Source organism: Genypterus blacodes, unplaced genomic scaffold (genome assembly GCF_046128005.1).
Source record: "Genypterus blacodes isolate CSIRO-AG114 ecotype Tasmania unplaced genomic scaffold, CSIRO-AGI_Gbla_v1 ptg000061l_1, whole genome shotgun sequence".
Lineage (NCBI taxonomy): Eukaryota > Metazoa > Chordata > Actinopteri > Ophidiiformes > Ophidiidae > Genypterus > Genypterus blacodes.
The window spans coordinates 3,279,111-3,301,031 of record NW_027466873.1 but is presented as its reverse complement, the minus strand read 5'-3'; the positions used below and the strand labels follow the sequence as shown (position 1 = coordinate 3,301,031).

Below are 21,921 nucleotides of genomic sequence, written 5' to 3'. Positions count from 1 at the left end.
TTCATTTGTCGCATACAGCAGCGGAAATTCACTTAATAAAAAATAAGACTATGAAATATTTCCTGTTGCATAACTTTTTTTTACAAGGTTATATGATACATTACTGTAATAAATTTGGGAAGTTGTTGTGCAACAGTTGCAGTACAGCAGGAAATTGAGAGTCCAGTTTATCCAGTTATTAATCCTTTTCTTATATAACAACATTATCATAAATCAAAATATTGAGAATTAAATGAAGATGTGACCTGGCGGGAAGTCAAGCAAAAGAAAGTCTCTCTCTCTCTCTCTCTCTCTCTCTCTCTCTCTCTCTCTCTCTCTCTCTCTCTCTCTCTCTCTCTCTCTCTCTCTCTCTCTCTCTCTTTAATATGATATCTCCATCACATAGAGAGTCCAGTTTGCCTCAGAACTTTGTTTTCACTTGTTTGTACCGTTCGTCGTGCAACGTGAGACCATTTTTCATTGATGCTGTGTGATATTGATGTTTTACCTAAGGGCCTCTAGGTGGCATCAATGCCCCTGTTCGGGTTACACAGACTAAAGAATGCACTCTGAGTGGAAATACCAGTTTAAACGCTCTTCAATTAGCAAAGTAATAATTTGCAATATCAACAACACACTTTACAAATCATGTGGTCACTTTTAACTCATGCGTGTTGGAGTTTCTGCAATATGAGTATTAATATTGTGTTTGATGTCAGCTGCATGTCCTTCCTCTGCTTCTCTTCACACCTTCAGCAACACCAGTTTATACATTTCAGTGGTTTCCTTCTGTTTTACTGTCAAATTGTTTGTTTTTTCATTTTCCTCAGAGGCTTCAATGCAAGCACTCTTCCAAACAGACTCTACTTGTCAGGACACTCAGGTAAATTCCCAGATCTTACACAAAAGCCAAGTCTATAATTTAAATATCAGCAGTTTTAGAAGCATTTAATGACATCTATCATATTTAAAGTTAGACAAGATAGAACATGCAAATAAGCAACTGAAGAGCTCGGCTGGTTCTCATGCTCAGGCCTATGTCAGCCCAACCCTTCCTTCCCCTCTTCCCTCCCTCCTATCCCTTGCCAAACAGGATCTGTAGGATCTTACAGTCATTTTCTCAGGAGACAGGAATGTTAGAACACAAGCCCTGCTGCCTGCTGGGACATGCACCTGACATTCCCTGAGACTTCCTGGAATAAAAGCCCCGAATGAGTCGTTCATTTCTCCCTAATGTGTGGCAACAACGCTCTGTTTAAAAATGCTGTGTGTGCCGGACGTGTTGCAGACACACACACACACACTGACTCACTCCTGAAATTCCGTTGTCTGGTAAAGTTCTGCCCAGTTTAAATCCAGGTGTCCATGAGGTCACAACCATCACCTAAAAGCGAAGTTTTGTACATTTTGCAAGGTGATGTCATTTTACATAATATAACTGAATAAAGCACCAAGACGCAACGATTTGGAAGAAGTTTTTTTTTACTTTTTAAGTTTCTTGTATACAAAATTTCAAAACTCTTGTCAGTTTTGCGTACAGCTCAAAGGCATAACATTATACAGCAGATAGGCTAGTCACTAAGACTACAGGAACCCAGGTGTATCCGAACATAAATATAACATAGTGACATTCGAACTGCATGAAATGAATGACACAAGACCAAAGAAATGTAAAGGATTATACGGATGATTTTCCAATCGTTCCGTTTCAAGCTCTACCTCAGTTATTCAAATGCTATTGACAAGCAGAGGATATAAATGTAACAAAACAAACACATCTCAGTGAATGCTACATTTGTCTGCGACAAAGGGTCTTAAATGCGGACGCCCAGTCGTCCAGTGTAACAGCACTCCTGCACGTTGGGCACTTTGCCCTCTCGGCAGCAGTTTTCGGCATTCCCACCGCTTCACAAGCAGAGTGGCACACAGTGAAATGTTAAAGTCACAAAGTCTGTTTCTTTCTTGGCTCTCTTGCCGCTTTAATTGACAGACCAGTGGCTTGAAGTGGGTGAGGGATTGCTGAAGGATTCTTTGTGTGACTGAGTTGGGCTGTGGCTGTAGGTGGGCGAGTGAGTAATACTCGGGCTGCTGGGCGGTGTGGAGGAGCAGGAGGATGACTTGGATTTGATCTGCAGCCACTTGTCTCCCAAGGCCTTGGCAAAGTGGTCGTCCACAGACACGCTGATGGAGAGCTGCTGGGGGTGAGCTTTCTGATAATTCACACCGAGACTCCGCTGGAAATGCTCCTCAACCACGTTCTCGTAGTTGCTCTTGGAAATCACTGGATTTGAAAGAAAAGAAAAAGGAAAGTTAAACCCACATTCACTATGAAAGAGTGTGTGTAGATATATATATATAGACATTATGATGTATATGTGTGTGTTGGGCAAACACAAGAATATGAGACGAACCTGATGAGTGGCTTCTGTGGACCTCAGACCTGCGGCCTGGGTTCCTTACTGAAGAGACACAAGTGATCACAGAGGGACGGACCTGAAGGGAACCAGACGGCATATTGTTTAAAAAAAAGACACACAGCACATGGATGTTATTATTGTACTTCAAACACTACTTGCAGCCCCAGTCTTTCTCCCCCCGCTCTGAATTATTATTCCACACTGTCACCTCAACCTACTCCCCTCTGTGTAAAAGTTCAATTTGAAAACCTGATGATGTGAAAACTGATTAAACTGGTTGGTTTGCCCATAAAGTCACATCACTCCCAGTGTGGTGGCATAAACAGGTCAAAGTGAGATCAGGCCGTTTGGTCTTGTTGATGGCATTCCTCCCCGCCATTGCTCACATATTACTTCCACAATCCGGCTGGATCGCATAGCTCCGACAAGCTGGGGCCTGTTTAGATGCAGATGAGAACTCTGGGTACCCCGGAGCCATACTGGCACTACAAAGGTGTGCACAACCACTTCATGGCAGCTCTACTACCCTTGATCTTTGACGGAATATCGTGTTATGTGGTGTAGACACAAGCCGCCATTATATATCCAGTTGAATTACCTGTATTTGACTTGTGGAAGCGCTTTGGGGCTTTTCCTCAGCGTTTTCTTGTGCTTTTCGTGGTTTCTTGATGAGGGCAAGTGGTTCATCCATGATTGGTGCGTAGTACACATGGCTGGGCCGGGGGCTGGTGGGGCTGGGTGTTGGACTCCAGGTTGACGTTGGACTCTGCGGGCTGTTAAACACTGCCGGCACTGGCGCTGGCCTCTGGACAGCTTTAGCACTGCTTCTGCTCAGTGCCCTCTCTCGTCTGCAACAATGATTTATCAGAAAATGTCATTAACGTCTGGTTCAATTGGAAAATGTGAAACTCATAAAATGTAATATGTCTCTGATGGAGTTGGAAATGTAGTTTATAACAATATTACATGTGTGATTTGACCAAACACACCAACCTTTCCTCCAGAGTTAGACCTCGGTCGTGGCTTTGCTTGCGTTTGGCGGGATACACTGCTGGCACTCGCATCCGGTCAACTGTGACGTGTCTGTGTCTCTCCTCACTTCTGAGGTGGGGTTGACCTTAAAAACACAAAATGAAGCACAAAATGAGAACAGGCGGCTCATAAAAGTCCAATCATGTCAACCACGCTCAAACAAGAACTTGTGCTGATGTTTTTTTCCCACACTGATGATGATGATGTACAGTATCCACCGGTGAGAAACTGGTTGTTTTGATCCTTGACACTCATGCGCGACGTTCGTGGGAAAAACTCTTGTCACCGTTAATTGTAAACTCCGTTAAGTTGTAGAACTAGAACTACCTGATCAGTGAGGGTTACAACACAACACAGCTGATTCAATGCTAACGGTAAATGATGTTTTTCTGCATGATATTGGCATTCTGCCCATCACAGGCAGAAGGGTAAAATCGACCAAATTCGTTGCCCTGGAACGTAGCCAATCCAATGGCTTTTGACCTTAAAGAACTCCAATTGAGGCAGCACCCTTTTGTGTGAGAGCAGCAGAGGTGAACACGCACACACCAGGTTTATGCGATTAAACAAGTTGCAACACATCAAGCAGAATCTGATGATGTCATTTATGCCTGGAATAGGACGTGCTGCATGTTGTAAGATCTACGCCAAGTCATACAATCTAGATCTGAGTAACACAAGATATTTTTAATATAGGGAGATTAGTTCCTTCACAAACTCAGAGCAGAGCAAAGGAAGGTAGATTTCAGTCTGTTTATTCTCTTGCTCTATGCTCTTTGTTTCTCTGTTCTAAAGCACAGCACCAGACCTCGGCCATGCATACAGTCAAAACAACAACACTGTCTGAAAATCTATTGGAAGTTTTACAGTTGACACCCCTGAAGTGTTACTCTGGTCTATTGTTTGAGTGTATGCGGACTGTTAACGACGATTACAGTCATTCAAACCTCCTTCGCCTATATTCAAATAAAATGATCAGCACCCACCCAACATAAAGTCTGTCATTAAAATACAAAAAAACAAACAGTTCTGAGTGGTTTTGCACCCGACCCCTCAATCCTCATTGAAATCCACATATCCTACTGGCCACACACTCCAGCACCTGTGAGCAGCTCCTTCACACAGAGTGCCATTGTTGAGGGGGGGCAGGTAAAACCACACCTATGCTGATTTTCTGATGCCTCAGGCATGGGTATTTCTTCCTTATGAGTACAGGGAACATGTTGCCTGACCTTTTGCTGTTCTGTAGTCAAGATTCTAATCTCATTCTGATGTAACAGAAACGCAGCATGGCTTTAGGAGTAACAAAATCAAAGTAAGCAGGAAATCGTTTTGGTTACTTTGAAAATCACTAAGTGAGGATTTAAGTCTAAAAAGCTACTGATATTATCTTTCTTAACAACCTTAACGGGGTTCACAAATGAAAACTCTGGACTAATAAAGTGTGTTGTAATATTTCACATTTGAGTGGAATTCCTCTCTGAAGAATTCAAGTTAACATTCATGTAAATGTCACACACAAAACCAAGATGAAAGGCACTGTAATGAAATCTAGTTAGTAAGAGGTCGGGATGACAAAGTGACTAAAACTATAACCACATATTAAAATGTCTGTAACTGTATATCTGCTGCTGAAGAGGCTAAAATCTACTGATAAATACAAAATGTGTCTTTGGAATCATTAAGGAATATGATGCAATAAAAGACAAACAAGACCGACAATAATCAAGCTTACCTTCTAAAATGTAGACCTTAAAGCCGCTGCTCATCCGAGTTATGTACTGGAAATTTGCCACAGCCATGGTTCCTTATCTGTGTCTGAGCAAAGGCAAATGCAGAGGAACACCTTGACTGCTGGAGCTTAGGGGACACAATGAGGCTCAGTTATGGATTGTAATGGAAAGGTAATGAGATTCTGCGTCTGAGCTCAGCCAGGTAACGTATCAGGTGAGTTCAGAGTGGAGCTGGAGCTTCCCTATCACTCCTTCCCTGCACTCAGATTGGCTGCTCGCCGGCCAATTGCAAGCTCTCCTTCAGTCAGTGTTGTTGCCCCGCAGGTAGAGTGCTCACAGATAGGCCTGTCATAAAGGTTGAAAAACTACTTCAGCTGGTAAATGTCACAGGCCTACTACAACTCTGTGCTATCTAAAGACTGCTCCATTCACAGCATGTAGTCATAACTCTGGTCAATATCCTGTATTTAGACAATTTTGGAGGTTTCCCCCCCGGGCCATGAATCTGAAGTGTGTCTTTTGTTTCCCTCCTCCAGCACCTGTCCCCTTCCCCTCCCTCCCTTGTAATCTAAAATCTCACCAAACTGCATTTTTGCGAGCACTTAGCCCACCGGAGCTCCAGTCATTCCACTGACCTGCCCCTACACGTACACAGCTGTACTGTGAGCCCGTCTCACCAGTAATCCAACAGCTTTTGTTGAAGGCCACACAAAGACTCCTAAGTCCTGAAAATGTTGCTGCCATGAGAGCAATCTTGTCTGAGCACATTGTGGTCAAACAAAAAAAGCCTCTTTTAGAGTCCGCACACGCCATTCAAAAAGGGCGGACAGATGATTTTGGTACTGAAAATCAAACTTCAATTATATTTTGTATATACATATATATTTTAAAGCATTGAGAAAAAGGTGACATCGCACTCTCGTTGGCTGCAACATCATTTCAGATGATTTCATGCTGCTAAACTGATGATTTTCCATATTATGAAATTATGTCATCAACTGTGGATGATTGGTTCAGAAATGAGAGAAAGCTGCACACATAAAGTCTGTGGCTGTCGTTACAGGCATGACAAAGGCCATTCCCGGTTTAGTTTAAGATCAACAGCGCCCCCTATGTCTACAGATGCGGTAGTTATCATGTTCTGACATTCTTATATGCATTTCTTGGGGACACATTAAGGATTATACTAGTCTTTACAGGTGCCAATAATACGAATAACATTAAATCTGACCTCCTTTTCGTGTTGAGCCACCATCACAACTTCAAATGTTGCCGTACAATTACAGTTTTGCTGCACAGATCTGTCCTCCAATTTGTCCTCAGGGATTTTGGTCTGTAACTAACTTGTTGGCCAAACAATGTGTAACTATACAAACAAATAAAGCAGCAGTTCAAAAAAATGTTATCAATCAGTGAAGTACATATGTATTTGCAGAAAGTATAGTATAACTGTATTCACATAATTACATTAGAAGTGGATGAACTGAGTTGCGGATTATTTATTGATCAGCAAATAATCAGCAAATATCACCTACAGCACCAAAATATGGGGCAAATATGGTACAAACAACCTATATAGCATTGAGTTGTCATAATAAAACAGGCTATTCATGTCAAGTGAGGTTGTTGCAAGTTAAAATAGACCAAACGCTCCATTTCTGCCAAGCTTCAAGGAACCCAGCTGGCTTAGAAACGGTTGATCTTTCTGAATTGTGCCATTAAAAACATAGTTCAGTTGCCACCACAGTGCCGTTGTCAGATTAGGGGGCTGGAATTCTCAGCGGGTCTGTTTGATTCCGGCCATCACCAACAGATGGCGCGTCTCCTGACATGCGGGAGATGAGCAATAACAAGTCAGCGTGAGCAGCGTGAACGCAGCAGCCGGTCAGCCTCAGCTGCTTTATTGGACTCAGCAGGAAACAACATGATAGCAGCAGCGAGGTGCGCCATGCAGAGCAAACAGCAGCATCGTGTCTGACAGAGAGCGACGCCCCTGTCACCCTGCTCCCATCAGCACCACCCTCATACCCCAAAACAGCACCCAGCACATCCAACCGGTCATAGACACGCACGACAAAACAGGAAACTAGGCCACGAGGCTTCAAAATAAAAGCTCAAATATGCTCGAAAACAGGTTTTATCTATTTTATTATATCATTGTACTACAACTACATATGCAGAATTGGGATAATGTGGCCACACTAGTTTTACTTTTGACACCGACCCCCTCGTCTCCATACACACTTTGTCCACGTGTATAACATTCCATAGGTCCCAGTCAACATTCCTCTCTTTCTTTTTTCCTGTATCAAAAACAAACTCCACAATGTCTCATAACTGTATGCTCATTGTCATGTCAAATGCTTTCTTCAATAAAGATATATACTTAAAAACAACTACATGAGAGGAGTGCATTGTTTAGTGTAATGTAATATTTTGGTTTGGCATTAAATCCCTACAAACTGATGTTGTCTCTCTACGGTTCGCGGCGTAGGGATTTGGTTACATTTTTCAAAACAGAATCAGGCACATTTCAGTTTGTGGTTTTCCATAAGCATTCCACTAATATGGGTACTTCTGGGAATGTTCCCTTCAGGGCCCTGTTTTTAGTTTTACTAGATCTTCCCCTAGATTTACAATGTTCACTTTTCCACAAAGTTTCAGTTTTCTGAACTCTGGATTCCTTCTAGGAATCATCAGAACTCTGTGTGGCTGTGCTCAAAAAGGAAACTTCCTCCCACAGCCTTCCTCGAAACATTCACTTCAGCCCCTTAGGGTAAATTCCTTTGACTTACGTAAAAGAAATTCTGGGAATGTTCCTGGAGGCAAAATACTATAGTTTGCTCGGATGTCTGACACTGATCAGTATGGGATGTTTACACTTAAATCAAGATTTTAGCTGAAAATGTAACAATGTGGATTTTAGAAATGACATTTAGAAGTTTAAACACTGATATTACAGTACAGGGATTGATTGATAAGTTCTGAACCTGAAATGGAAAGGAATGGATATGCCGGAAAATTTTTATAGGAGCGATACTGTATGATTTATTAAATAAAGTTGAGAATAGGCTATGTTGTACAAAATGTAGAGGTGTCTGTGAAGTGTACAAGAAGAGTATCTGCAGAAATTGTTTATTTACTGGCTTCAAAGTATGATTGTGACTTTGAATTATGGGGGAAACGGCTCTAAAGCCCCTCAAATGGTGAAAACAGTACACATTTGTCGGACCAAAACACAACAGAAATCCAACTATCTTGTTTTATTTTGTAAACTACATCCGGAGGTGTTGTCTCGCATCCCGTGGAGCTTGACACTGGTCCAGCTCCTTGCAGGCTCCTCTCCCCTAGGATGACTCCGAGTGACGCAGGACAGACGGAAAAAACGGAGCCTTAAGGGGAAGGACACTCGGGCAGGACGGCGGCAGGCGGATGCAGGAAGAACTGTGGCTTTAATTTCACAGGTTCAATCCCGGTTCGTGACCCGCACAGAGGACATGCGAGTCACCTATAGTCCATGCATGCTCTGTATATGAGATAATAAGGAATCAGCACATCTGTTTGGATTTACTGGCAGGTAGGCTTTCATCTCGCCTTGTTATGACTGTTGTAGGCTGTAGTGATTGTTTTGGTAGCTGCTTATTTTCACGAATATTCTAGGTAGAAGAATAGAGAGAGAGAAAACGTTTTCTTTGATTCCATTGTGGATTCACTGTGCTGGGGGATATTTATAGTTTCCTTTTGCCAGGCACTGTCACGACATGCAGCAGCTGCTAATCTGAAACTAAACATGAATCTTAATTAGTAACGTATATCTGATTCCTCTTTAGGCGACGCTCATCTTCATTTTCCGCACATGGTGAAGCAGCCTCGTCTTTATTTCCTTATCTAACACCAAGTTGAGCATTTTTTGGAGCGTCTCCTCTTCCCGTCGTCTCCCCGATCCACCACCATGAACTACCTACGTCGAAGACTCTCGGACAGCAATTTCATGTCCAACCTGCCCAACGGCTACATGACGGATCTCCAACGGCCCGAGCCGCCGCCGCAGAGCCAGAGCCAGAGCCCCGCAGTGTCTCCCGGGCCGACGGAGAGGCGCCAGTCCACCAGCAGCCAGCAATCCGGGGGTGGAGGAGCCGGGTTCTTCTCCTCCATATCCAACGCGGTCAAGCAGACCACAGCTGCCGCAGCCGCGACCCTATCCGAGGCGGCGGACCGCGCAGGAGTGTCCGGCAGTGCCAAGGTCCTCCTGGTCATCGATGACCAGCAGACCGACTGGTAAGAGCGGTGCAGCATGGGCAGAGCTGCATGGTCTAGACGGGGATGTGTGCCAGGCGGTGGGCTGCGGTAGCCCGAATGTAGAAGGTCATATGAGTCCGCATGTCACGCGTACACACCACAAGCACCGTGCAGATATGTTGTGCTCGACAGCTTGCAGGCAGAAAGATCCCAAATGGTGTTTATGCACTGGCTATGTTGTGATGCCACCATGATGATGCAGATCTTTTCAAATAGAGTGGCTCTTATTGGCAAATGGTGCACATGCACATTGCATCTGCATGCAGCAGGTTAGTGAAGGAGGAGCTTTGATTCATAAGCTTACTTTATGCCTCCATCATGTATAATGAATTGCAGTGCAGTCTATGGCAGTTATTTTAGCTTGTGTCTGTGTAAGAATGAACAAAGGATTCTGCCCCATGGTGTTTGGACCATTCTGCCCCAGAATGTGGATTCTGACCAGACTTTGGAATCCACATTCTACTGTTTCAGTCTAGTATTGGGTGAAACTGCATTTTGTGGCGTAAGTTCTATCTGCCCCCCTCTATTATGTTCTCTCAGGTATCTAATTGATTTCTCACTGCATATAATTTATTTTCCTTTGACTGATTAATTTTCTGCATTAAATGTGAACAACCCATTCATTACTCCTCTGTAAGTGCTCAAAGTGCGAAACAACTTTCATTCTGTTTATCTATTCTATTCTAATTTCATTTTATTTGATTGTATCTTCATTCTCAGCAGCTTGTAAGTGTTGGTTTAATGTATTCTATACCTCACACCAAGCACTTTGAGCTCCCTCTGTGTTGTACAAGGTGCTCTAAAGATAAGGTTGCCTTGTGGTTTGCTCTCTCTCTCTCTCTCTCTCTCTCTCTCTCTCTCTCTCTCTCTCTCTCTCTCTCTCTCTCTCTCTCTCTCAGAACAAATGGATGTTTGCATAGTTTTTGCCTTGAGGTGGATGTGAAATGCAGTGGCATAAAATCAATAGACATCCTTATGCAGCAGCTACATGGTGAAACAATATGTAAAAGGCAATATCGCACAATGACAGTGAACAGGCTGAAATGAAGCCCAACACACAACCGACACAAATAGCAAAATGTCACACCGCTTCCAAGAGTAAACATTTCCAGAGGCTGCTGACATCTTATTTTATGCACCTGACATTACATCTTTTATTGGACAGAATCAGTTTCTGAGTTATGAAACATTTTCTGAATGCTGGAGAATGGAAATGTCTGCTGCCCATTACAGGCCAAATGGCAACATTTGAAGATCAGGTTTTCTCTACAAACAACAAACGTCTTGTTTCACATTCAGGGTGAAGATCTTCAGAGGGAAAAAGGTCCACGGTGAATTTGATATCAAGGTGGAACAGGTAGGTGAAATGTAAATGTTTGCTCTCTGTGTGTTCAACTTTACTTCCCATACCATGAAGGCAAATAAGCACTAAGAGAGGAAGATAACAAACAATACAGCGTAAACACTACAGTGAAATGCAGGCTATGGCAACGGGTATTCAATAAAACATTTGTGACTTAAAACATTTTACTTTTTGCCCATCTTTTCATTTTATTGCCCCATTTATTGCTACTAGTTTAAGGTAGTGGCAACCCATGCTCTGTAGATGGAGGTATCAACATTGGCTTAGTCACATGGTGAGCTAATGGTTTTTATTGCCATTCATCATCCTCTCGCACAGATAAGCCCTTATTTACTTACCTATAGTAGTTATTTTCACACTTATCATTATTTCCAAAGGCTATGCCATCTTTTCAAAGGTCATTTTGGGGAAATATTTAGTAAGAGGTTGCTAATGTGTCCACCACTTAATGTGCATTAAAGACCGGGCTCATACTATCATGAAAATGATTCTTGGCTGCTTGAATAAATAACAAATGAATCATTCAGTGTGGAGCTTTTACTGTGTTCACAAAGAGCCCTGAGAGTGATAAATGTCCCAGGAAATGCTTCACTAATAGACTCAGTATTGATATGAGGCCTCCATTCATGTCCACACTGCACTGCACTGCTGGGTGAAGTCTGACAGGGACACATGCTGAGATTCTGTGCGGGGAAGCACTTTTACCAAGTCATTCTATGTCATATCTATTTAAAGTTTTATTCTATTTATGAAGATGAATAAATAAACAGGTCATTTTTGCATTTCCTATGAAGAGTATTTATGGGTTATGGATGAGCCTTTTTTTTTTATTTACACCACAGATGAGAGGAGACTCTGGCGGTTGTAACAACTTTTTCACCACCTCAAGCATTTTCCTTCCTTTCTATTTTTAATGTTCCCTTTATCATGTTGTGAAGCAGTTCCCATTATTTCCCTTGTGGCCTGTTAAGTTTAAGAACGCTCCACAGATAAAGTATTCCATCTCTTCACTGAGCCTTATTTAAATTCTCATTTCTCCTTTCTACCTTAAGGTGGTTGTTCAGTCCTCTTTGTTTATGATGGTGATCACGATGATTTGTATGTTTGTTATTATCCTTTTAGGCTGAATTCTCTGAAATTAACCTGGTGGTTAATTCTACTGGCACTTACAATGTCGACCTAGATGCGTTCAGGAATGGACATAAGGTTACTAAGTAAGTGATTTTATTTGATGTTGCATTAGTTTGACACTATGTGGTTATGAGGGAATCGGTTCACTCTAATTATCTTTTTTGCTTATGTCCTTTATCTGCAGATCTTTTAAGCCAAACTTTGTCCTGATTCGACAGCACGCCTTCAGCATGGACAAAAATGGAGACCACCGGAACATTGTGATTGGTCTCCAGTATGCTGGACTGCCAAGTGTTAACTCTTTGCACTCTGTCTACAATTTCTGTGATAAACCATGGGTGGTGAGTTAGTCATGATTCATTTGAAACCAAATTTGCATAATTTTGTGATATAATTCGTTTCAATGATCGATTTTTGCCTGTCTCAGTTCGCTCAGATGTCCAGACTGTACAAGCAAGCAGGCCCAGAGGAATTCCCACTGATTGAGCAGGTTTACTATCCCAACCATAAGGAGATGGTGAGCATTTTGCCATCTGCTCGTGCGTCGCTCACTAACCCCCCTTCCACTTGCACTGGAGGGACAAGTCTTCATGCTGAGCCAACCTTAACGGGACGCAAATGGAGACGGGTCATTGCTCTGCATGGGTCAGATGTTCTGGCTGATTCTCTTCCATGTCAATATTCTATCTCTCTGAGCAGCTGAGGCCTGATCTCATTTTCAGACTGGGGTGTGTCTTGTATTTTAGTTCCCGGAAGAAGCCGAGTTTTTGATTGTTTGTGTGCCAAATCTCTATCAGTGCAGAGGCCGTGCGGCAGAGTCGTCCTCTCCCGCCCTGCAGTCACAGGCTGCCAGCGCTCGGCCGTCATCCATAACAATCTGGGTTTTGTTTTTTTGTGTGCAGAAACTGCGGAGGCGTTAATCTATTTACCTTTTGCGCAATTTGTATGCATTGCAGAAGTCGTTTTATAGGTCTCTAAAGTGGCACAGTGATGATGAAGAATAAGATTTGTGTGGTGCACTTGTTACAGATTACTTCTCCACAATTCCCTGTCGTGGTGAAGATGGGTCATGCTCACTCTGGAATGGGAAAGGTAACGCTGGAGTTGATCAAATCACTTCTCAGTATCACCTCGGGATTACCTAGCAACACATGTCATGATGACATTTCGACTCTTGCTACTGCAGGTGAAAGTCGATAATCAATATGATTTTCAAGACATCGCCAGTGTTGTGGCTTTGACCAAGACTTACGCCACATCTGAGCCTTTCATTGATGCAAAGTACGACGTCCGCATCCAGAAAATCGGCAACAACTACAAGGCTTACATGTGAGTGAAATCGGCATTTAATGATCAAAAGAATTTTCAAGGGCTGCAAGCAACAATACACACCTTGCCATGCTACTGAGTCAAAATATAAAAGCAATACAGAATTGAATGGAAATGAATTCTGTTTAAACAGGAGGACATCTATTTCTGGAAATTGGAAAACCAACACTGGTTCATCTATGCTTGAACAGGTGGCCATGTCAGAGAAGTAAGTGATCGCAGATGCCTGCAATAGATCAGAAATCACAAGGTCTTGGTTTACTGTTAAATCTGTTAAATATGCAATTGCAGGTACCAAATGTGGGTTGACTCTTGCTCTGACATGTTTGGAGGTTTGGATATATGTGCAGTAGAGGCTCTGCATGGTAAAGATGGCAAAGACTACATTATAGAGGTATGAAAAGACAAAATGAAGGGCATAATCACATGTGATCTACAGGGCAAACACTTTAAAGGCGTCTCTGAATCCCTCTCAGGTAGACGACTGCTCAATGCCACTGATTGGGGACCAGCAGGATGAAGATAGAGTTCAGATTGCAGAATTGGTGATTGCTAAAATGAACCAGGCAGTTCCACGTACTCCAAGTGTCTCTGCAGCACAGGTTCTGAAAACATACATACACGCTTCACTAATAACACACATTTTAACTTAATTTATGCCAAATCTTGACTCTCTGCTGCTTAATCTCCTATGTGCTGTGTAGAAAGCAGTTTCTCCTCAGCCCACCTCACAACCCAGTGTACCACAGGCTCAGCAGCGCCCTTCACCCCAGGGTAAGACCATCCTCATCATCATCATTCAAAGTCATGAAAATGTTATCGTTACCCTGCAGTAGTTGTGTTGTGATAAGCACTCATTCACGTTCTGCTGACTGTAGAGGGCAGCAGTGGAAAAGTGTTATGTAATAATCAGTAGTTTGTTGAGAACAGGAGCTACGTTTTCAGCCTATTTGTACTGTAAACATGATGAGTTTACTTTTATTTAATGTACTTTTAAAGTATTATCACCGCTCGTAAGGAGGATTTAGAGTACTTTTAATGTTGGTAGGCAGTAATGTGCCATAAAGTTTGCTTGCCAAAAATTAAGAATCAGCAATATAATGGAAGATAAAGGCTCTGTGGATGAGGATCCGAGCAAGAACAGGACAGAAGCATCTGCTGTTTGGTAACTTTTCATGCAGCTGTGTGTCGTCGCTGAGCTTAAATTTTACAACAGCACAACCTTGATACAGAAGAATCAAATAGAATTGATTTGAGTTTGTCTATCTTAATGGATAATTTTAACAAAACAAAATACAAAATGTAACATATAATGGTATCTGCTTCTGCTTATCACCTTTAGGTGGCCCCCAGCAATCACCCCCCCCTCAGCCGCGCCCACAACCGCAGGGTCAACCTCCTGCCCAGGCTCCACAGTCTTCTGCCAGCCCTGGCAACAGTGAGCCCAGTGTGCAGGCTAAGGCTAACCAAGGATCTGCAACACAGCAACGGCCCGCAGGCCAGGGAGCTCCTCCAAGCCAGAGGCCTCCCTCTGGTCAGGGTTCCCCTCAGAGAAGCCAGGGAGGCTCCCCTCAAGCCCAGAGACAACAATCTGTCCCCCAGCAGCAAAAACCCTCTGCAGGAGGCCAGAAAGCTCCAGGCGGACAGCCACCGCAGCAGAGACCGGCTCAGCCCCCTAGGCAGCAGTCACTAGGAGGGGGCCAGCAACAGAGGGCTCCAGGCCGCCCCGGAGCTCCCACCACCCAACAGCCACGACCTGCTGGCCCAGGCCAGGGAGGCCCAGGAGGAAGACCCCCTCTGCAGCAGAAGCCTCCACCCCCACAGAAGCCCAGTCAGGAGAATACAACTGTGGGGGGGCCTCCACAACTAAAGTGAGTCACTGGCATCAGTTCACTCATAAAATTACATTTATTTCTGCCTGCATCAAGATATGCACGCCACATTCTGACTTGCTTCACACACTCCAATCAGATGACTCACCTGAATGTGCATGATTTAGTGGTGGTTAATGTTTTCTATCCTTCAGCAGCAGTTTCACAAAACATAACATATCTGGATGTCTGGAGTGGCTACGGACCATAAAACATTCAGTTTTTCATTCACCACTTTCTACTCAGTCACATCCATCAGAATCTTTACAATGTTCAATGACAGAACAAATCCAACTCTGTAAATCTACTTTGAATGTATAAATCTTAAAGCTGTCTTACATCGTATAAAGATGTCTTAGGACAAGTGTTTGGATCTTAACAACTACTTTCAACTTTTAGAAATGGTTCTGGTTGCCCATGTGTGTTTGTTTGCTTGATAACATGATGATGAACTGATTTTGACCCATTCAATTTTGGTGCAAATTCAGATTCAGGGGCAAATTTCATACATTGTGAAATTCTTAAAACACATATGTTTCCCATAACACTGATGACAACATGCATCATTTACCTCCAGATTAGTCATTCAACTCTTCATATCATATTCAAATGTTACCTTGGAATGGTAATATTGAATGGCTACAGAACAGGAATGCGCTTTTGTTTCTTTCTTTCTTTCTTTCTCTCCCTCTCTCTCTCTTTTTGGGCTCCGGTCTTTTTCATTCCTTTGTTTTGCTGCATGACTTTAATAGCCTCTCCCTCTCCTCTATTGCCATTTTCCTCTCTTTATAGCAAGTCCCAGTCTCTTACCAATACCTTCAACATTCCAGAAACCCCAGCGCCGCGAGCCAGCCTTAGTCAGGACGAGGTGAAGGCTGAAACCATCCGCAATCTACGCAAATCTTTTGTCAGTCTCTTCTCAGACTGAGATGGCATGAGATGGACACACAAACTGAAGGACAGATCTCTTCTATCACCATTAAACAAGGACCAACAAGATTCCACCTCCTCTTCATGGACATTACCATAAAAAGATGTACACACTAACACACACTGCCTGAAAATGAAAAAAAGAATACTCAGTAAATTTGGGCACAGATGACTGAAACATTCCTTTCCTCGCTTCAAGCTCATGTGTAACTCATCTAATCCTTTTGTCACACACATTGTGTGAGTGTAGATGCCCGTTCACACACATGCACAAGCTCGTATATGCATGAACACTTGCACAGATACACGTATATATGACTCAAAACAACACAGATCTTCTCCCTTTTCTTTGTCGGTGCTGTAAAGTCATTGTGATCTTTATGTTCCAAACCAACCAGATTATTTAACTTTGCACAGCTGCACTTAGGATGTCCAGTGTTAGCAACGCTAGATCTGTCTGAGCTGCTGAATGCTCATAGTGATGTCTTTGCTGCATGTCAACAGGCGGCCACGGTCGCATTTCCCAACCCCCGACATTGGCGCTTGTAACTGTGGTGTCCCGTGTAGCTGAAGTAGTTTGTAACTTAGCAAAGTAGATGTTGTGAGAATGTTGTCGTTGTCATTTCCTTACCCGTTTTTTTTCCGCTTCGCTCAAGAACAAAATCCCCCAAAGTGGTCCACATTGAGAGCATGCCTTACGCAGACAAGACGGTCAGATCAAATGGAGCTGTCTCAGGGATGTCCAATTGATTGTGACACTTGTGTGTGTGTGGGTGAGGGTCTTCCATTACGGTTTTATTGTGGTTGTTAATGATGCTCTTACCAACAAATGAAGAAAAAGCATGTATTTTAGTAAAGTAGAATGTTATTTGATATGCATTTGCACAAAAGGGAACACAGCAAAGTAATACTTGAATAGAGTGACGCACACTGACGTATGGAGAATATAAAGTATATTCAGGGTTTTTCATCTGCCAGAGGGACAAAGATGCTGCCTGTTACAGTAGGATACAGTGTAGGCAGGGTTGGCATGACAACAGGACACGCAAAGTTACAATGATGCGTTCAGGCACAGTTACAAAAAACTATCAACATTTCTGAATTTAGTGTATGCAAACTGGATTATATCAGGTTGGGTTGTAATTCTGTGTTTGAGATCAAGCTACCACAACCCCCGTGTCTGTATCTTACAATGCAGCAGAGTCTGTGGTTTAATATCCGGCTCTCAGCGGAGGCCGTACTCCAAAGTATACTCAGCCAAGGAATTTTACAAGCTCTATAGCATCTATACAATAAGGGCAGAAAAGCATCCAGGTGTGGGGATGTGGGTCAGTTGTGGGACGCACCCCTGCAGTAGATTTAGATGTATTTATCAACCTTTTTGATTAATATTTCCCAAAAATCCCTGGCTGCTACTGTTTTTTTCTGTCTAGGCACTGAAATGTCTTCCAGAAGAGAGTGCTTTCCATGTAAACGCAGATGTTGTTTGGTAATATGCTTATTATTGAAGACCCACTAGCCTAAACTATGTTGAGGGATCCTGGTTCCCCCCTGCAGAACCTCTTCGCTGCCTGTGTTTATCAGTCTCTTTGTGTATCTGCTGTGACCCCTTGTGATAAATGGTGCATAAATGTGTGAATGTAGTTATCGGTCAAACCAAATAGTAGTGTTGTACAGAGCTCTGAGTGATGCAAACTGTCACTTTTACCGCCCTGCTGCTGATCTGTGCTTGTTGATATTATATGTCCCCCTTTTTGTCCCTTTTGATTATTTGAGCTCTTCTTAATTTTTGTTTGGACCAAGACTTTCAGTGGCTTGTAGGTTTGCACTTCAGCTTTTGATTCAGGGCTTTTCAGTGACTCAATCTTAGTAAATGATTGTCAGAATTTATCGTGGTGCAGACTACTGCCAAGAGAATCAATAATAGGAGCCTCGTGTGTAATTTACGCAAATGAGTCATCTTAATTAGCACGGATGTTTAACTTTGAGAGAAGCGACTCAGTCAGAGGCTGTATGAAGACACGATGTTGCCTCCTGTGATGACAGGACGATGAGCTGTGACAGCAATGTAGAGAAGTAGTTTTATTTATTTTTGAATACTCACACTTTATTCCTTTTTTAAATAAATATTAATTATTTATAGTGAATATGTTTGACTGTGAATGTAAGTTGGTTTTATTTTTTTAAAGCATAGTATAATCATTATTGAAAATGTGAAATCCTGTATTACATTGAGTGGAACTGGTTGTCAATTAATGCCTGATGGGTTTTAAAACACAGATAAATAAATGTGCAAGAATCAAAAGCTGAGATTTTTGCCGACAAAAATAAGATAGTGCATAATGTAAATCATGGTGTAAGTATTGAAATAAATGTAAAAGAAAAATTGATGTTATATGCAATGTAGCTATATTATGTGAAAATGAGTATGTTATTAAAACACGCACATGTCCAATAAAGTCTACGACCAAAACTGATTCTTTGTTGACCGAATATAGAATAAGACCCATATTTACTGTCATCACTTAGGCCTGGGTTTTTGGGTAATAAATATAGAAATAGAATAGACCAAAGCAGGGCAGGGATTGGGAAATTCAATGAAAATAATAAATGATTGACACTGACAAGAAAATGGGAGCAAGAGTTTCATCACTCCTCATTACTGCTGTCCTGCTTTCACAGATGAGCCTCTAATTAGAAACAGAATCATTCATTAGTACTGCAAGGTACAAAAACATAGAGAATAGAGTCATACAGAAAACCTACTTACTAGTACAACGCTTGATGAAGTGGAGGCGATGTGTGTCGAGCACATGCCACCTATTCCATGAATGTAAACACACTTGCTAGTCTTTGTTGTAGTTCCATGCACAATGTATGACCACAAGGTGGAGTGGGCCTACAGTCTGTTGACCATGGGATTCAGTGCTGAATGAGATTATCCAGGGTTATGTAACTCATTTTATAATAGAGAGGTGAGGACACTGTCCATCTGTCTCACACCTATTCAGTGATTCCTTTCGTATTGCTACAGGCATAATAGTTTTAATGCATTTTTGCCTTCTGGGTGTGATTAGTTAACAAAAACTCAAAATGTAGGCTTTTAACCTCAGTGTTGACATTTGACTCAGTGTTGAATCTGACAGTGCAACTAGTTGTCTCTGAATTTTGTCTTATACTTGGCACCTAAAAAGCTGCGCAGGAATAAAATCTTAATTGAGAGGATAACAAATTTCAGGACATTTCTGCCAGGTAGCGATGCCAATTTTCTACTCAACTAAACCAAAAAAAAGGAACAGGACTAAATTACAGGAATAAATCTTGAAATTGTATTAAGATCTCATAAAGATGTCCAATGTGTATTAAAAAAAAAATCAGCGAGCCCTCAAAGATCCTAATTTTCAGATTAATTGTACAAAATCTAGGAACGTTTAATGAGTTACACAGTTTTTTTTTGAGTCCTTTGCACCGTTAACGACAAATGAGGCCTCAGAAATGGTGCATTGTTGTGGTTGTTTAAAGACGTGACTTGATTGTGTTGTCCTGTCTCATAAAGGATCTATACACTGCAGCTTTTATAGTAGCGGCATAAACTTGAAACAATGACTCATGAAGGTTAAACAAAACAAAACAAAAATGAAATGATAGTTGTGAAACGGCTCAATCCATGGTGTTTCAAGACAGAACGCAGATGTTTTATGTTGTAAGTGTTTGTGGGCTTGGAACCTAACACGGCTGAGTCATACTGTTATCCAACCAATCTAGAGAATGACTGTGCTTAATTGCCTGCTAGTGGATTTTCCCAAATCAATGCTGCATCTACAACGAAAAAAAAACACACTAAACTAGAGACATTTCTGTTTCATTCACTCCATTTCAAAACAACTCTCTCTCTCTACGAACACATTGTGGTTGGCACATTTGACGCAATGGGGGAGAGAGCTCAATTTTAATTACCAAATGGATCAATTTTGGTTTCCCTTGAAAGTTTTCATTGCAGACAAAAGTGTCTGGAGTGCAGAAACCAATTTGCAGGCAGGATGCTATATAGCCCTGTGCTCCTAAAAGGTCAGTGTGGGTTTTTGAGGATCTGTCTGGCTGCATTTCTTATCTAGATGCTCAGCGGGCCATGCTGTTCTCTCCTTGCAAATCTTCATTTTGTAAGCAGCTCGTGTGCCCATTCTAACAGTGAGGATATCATTCCAGGTATCCCTTATTCCTCTAGAGAATTATTTTACACTTTCTTGGCAAGTTAGAATTTGTAAGTCAGCACAATTTGCCCACTGCAGGGAGTGATGTGTGTGTGTGTAACTAAGCCATTTATTCATAGAAAAATAATTCACACTCATTCACTCATTACATCGAGGTGCTTTGCAATCGTTCTGATTCAACTTTTATGACTTTGCAGCTTTGGGATAAAGGATTTGAGGGCATTGCCAACATTAGTCTCATTCTGTTACGGACAGGGAGAAGACGAAAGGGGAGGGCGGCTCACGACTTGTTCAGTGAGCCAAGATATTTCTAGAGCTGACCCATTTAAACTTCACCGAGAAGCTGCAAGCACAGGTGCATCTGGATGGCTGCTACAGTCAAACAGCATGTGTAGTTACACATTAACACGTTATTAAGCCGCTAAGGGAACCAAGTGTCAAAACTGATTTGCACACATGATTTGATGGGTTTGAAAGGGAGAATTGCTAAATCACTTTTGCTTCAGTCATTCACAGTACAAGTTGTTTAACTCAATGATCTTCTTCTCCAATGAGTGAAAGAGTGCTCAAAGAGATCATGTCAGTGCACTGTTCAGATGCTTTATTCGCCACTCACATTGAATAGGAGACAGTGTCACTGTACGCAGTTGTTGTACATGCATACAGCCTTGGACAATTAGTGCAACTCAGTACTGATTTGCATTGTACTGCTTTGGGAGGGAGGGTGGATGGAACGCATATTTAGAAGGACCTTATTGATTCTTCCTAACAGAGGAACAAAAGATTTGTTGTCTGCACATTCTTGTAAAGAAAGACCTTAATGATAGCAAAGCCTTAAAAACTCATACAAACTCAATCTCCGTTTGAAAATCTGAGTCAGGCTGCGAGTGAGAACATTTTGCTCCTAAAGTAACAGCGTCCTGTTTCAGTGTCGTTACATAACAATATTAAAATGACAAAGATCGAACCCAGCAAGAGGTCTGTGTCGGCTCCAAACGTGTTTCCTCTTTAATAAACGTGCTTGTGAACAGGACCTTATAGCCCGCTGAGTGATTCCTTCGCCAAAATAGCAGATGATGAAGGATGAGAGAAGAGTGTGTAATACAGATTTAATTAAGCCTCGTCGTGGGACGTCTTACTGTGGCTCCAGAGACCAGGACAGAAGAGTTTGTGTTTGCTCAGTGCAGCTGTGAATATGTACACACTATTCTTACATTGACCTACATGTGAGATGCAGCTTCATGCCCACGTGAGTACAAAGCTTTATGTAGGTGACATCCTGTTTTATTTTAATGGTGATGCTGCCAGAGGGAGGACTCCTTATGGTCAACCTTATGTCAATGTAAAGTTGCCTTTGTTTGCTGGGGATGATCTGGGATGCATGAGAAACCTAAAACCTATCACACCACTAAATGTACTGGGCAAGGTGAAAGGAAACACGAGAGGAAGCCGGGCCTGCTGGATCTCCGGCAGTGCACTGGCAGATTGTTCTAGGTTTACAAGCAATTTTCACCTCTCCTCCTCTTTCGCTCATGACGTAGATTTTTATGGTCTCCATGGAAGGCTCCCATCAGCACTTTACTTCATTCCCTTTGAAATCAATTCGGTCTCTTTTGCTCCTACTCA

General features: G+C 42.2%; 2 protein-coding genes across 3 annotated transcripts; one reads left to right on the top strand and one right to left on the bottom strand.

The window, feature by feature from the left end:
• Positions 1 to 1,443: 1,443 nt before the first annotated feature.
• On the bottom strand, positions 1,444 to 5,483 carry vgll4l (vestigial like 4 like). Its single transcript, XM_076154347.1, has 5 exons — positions 5,164 to 5,483; positions 3,390 to 3,513; positions 2,995 to 3,244; positions 2,391 to 2,472; positions 1,444 to 2,260 (listed from the first exon to the last, which is right to left on the bottom strand). Exons 1-5 carry the CDS (start codon positions 5,228 to 5,230, stop codon positions 1,959 to 1,961), a joined length of 825 nt encoding a protein of 274 aa, XP_076010462.1. The 5' UTR covers positions 5,231 to 5,483; the 3' UTR covers positions 1,444 to 1,958.
• Positions 5,484 to 9,113: 3,630 nt separating this feature from the next.
• syn1 (synapsin I) lies at positions 9,114 to 16,093 on the top strand. 2 transcript variants are annotated; one of them, XM_076154346.1, is made up of 13 exons: positions 9,114 to 9,439; positions 10,760 to 10,817; positions 11,946 to 12,037; positions 12,139 to 12,295; positions 12,382 to 12,471; positions 12,984 to 13,046; positions 13,141 to 13,283; positions 13,417 to 13,491; positions 13,575 to 13,677; positions 13,760 to 13,885; positions 13,988 to 14,057; positions 14,626 to 15,154; positions 15,985 to 16,093. In XM_076154346.1, exons 1-13 carry the CDS (start codon positions 9,114 to 9,116, stop codon positions 16,010 to 16,012), a joined length of 1,860 nt encoding a protein of 619 aa, XP_076010461.1. In that variant the 3' UTR covers positions 16,013 to 16,093. The 2 variants fall into 2 exon arrangements, with proteins under 2 accessions (XP_076010461.1, XP_076010459.1); XM_076154344.1 differs by having other exon boundaries at positions 15,947 to 16,093.
• Positions 16,094 to 21,921: the final 5,828 nt, after the last annotated feature.

Bases quoted from the DNA above. Each gene is read 5' to 3' on its own strand.
- syn1 (XM_076154344.1), top strand. From the start codon at position 9,114: ATGAACTACCTACGTCGAAGACTCTCGGACAGCAATTTCATGTCCAAC. The intron at 12,296-12,381 runs GTGAGTTAGTCA...TGCCTGTCTCAG, and splicing joins TCTGTGATAAACCATGGGTG to TTCGCTCAGATGTCCAGACT. The intron at 13,284-13,416 runs GTGAGTGAAATC...CTGTTTAAACAG, and splicing joins AACAACTACAAGGCTTACAT to GAGGACATCTATTTCTGGAA.
- vgll4l (XM_076154347.1), bottom strand. From the start codon at position 5,230: ATGGCTGTGGCAAATTTCCAGTACATAACTCGGATGAGCAGCGGCTTT. The intron at 3,514-5,163 runs GTAAGCTTGATT...TGTGTTTTTAAG, and splicing joins TAAGGTCTACATTTTAGAAG to GTCAACCCCACCTCAGAAGT. The intron at 2,473-2,994 runs GTAATTCAACTG...GGTTCCCTTCAG, and splicing joins CTTCCACAAGTCAAATACAG to GTCCGTCCCTCTGTGATCAC.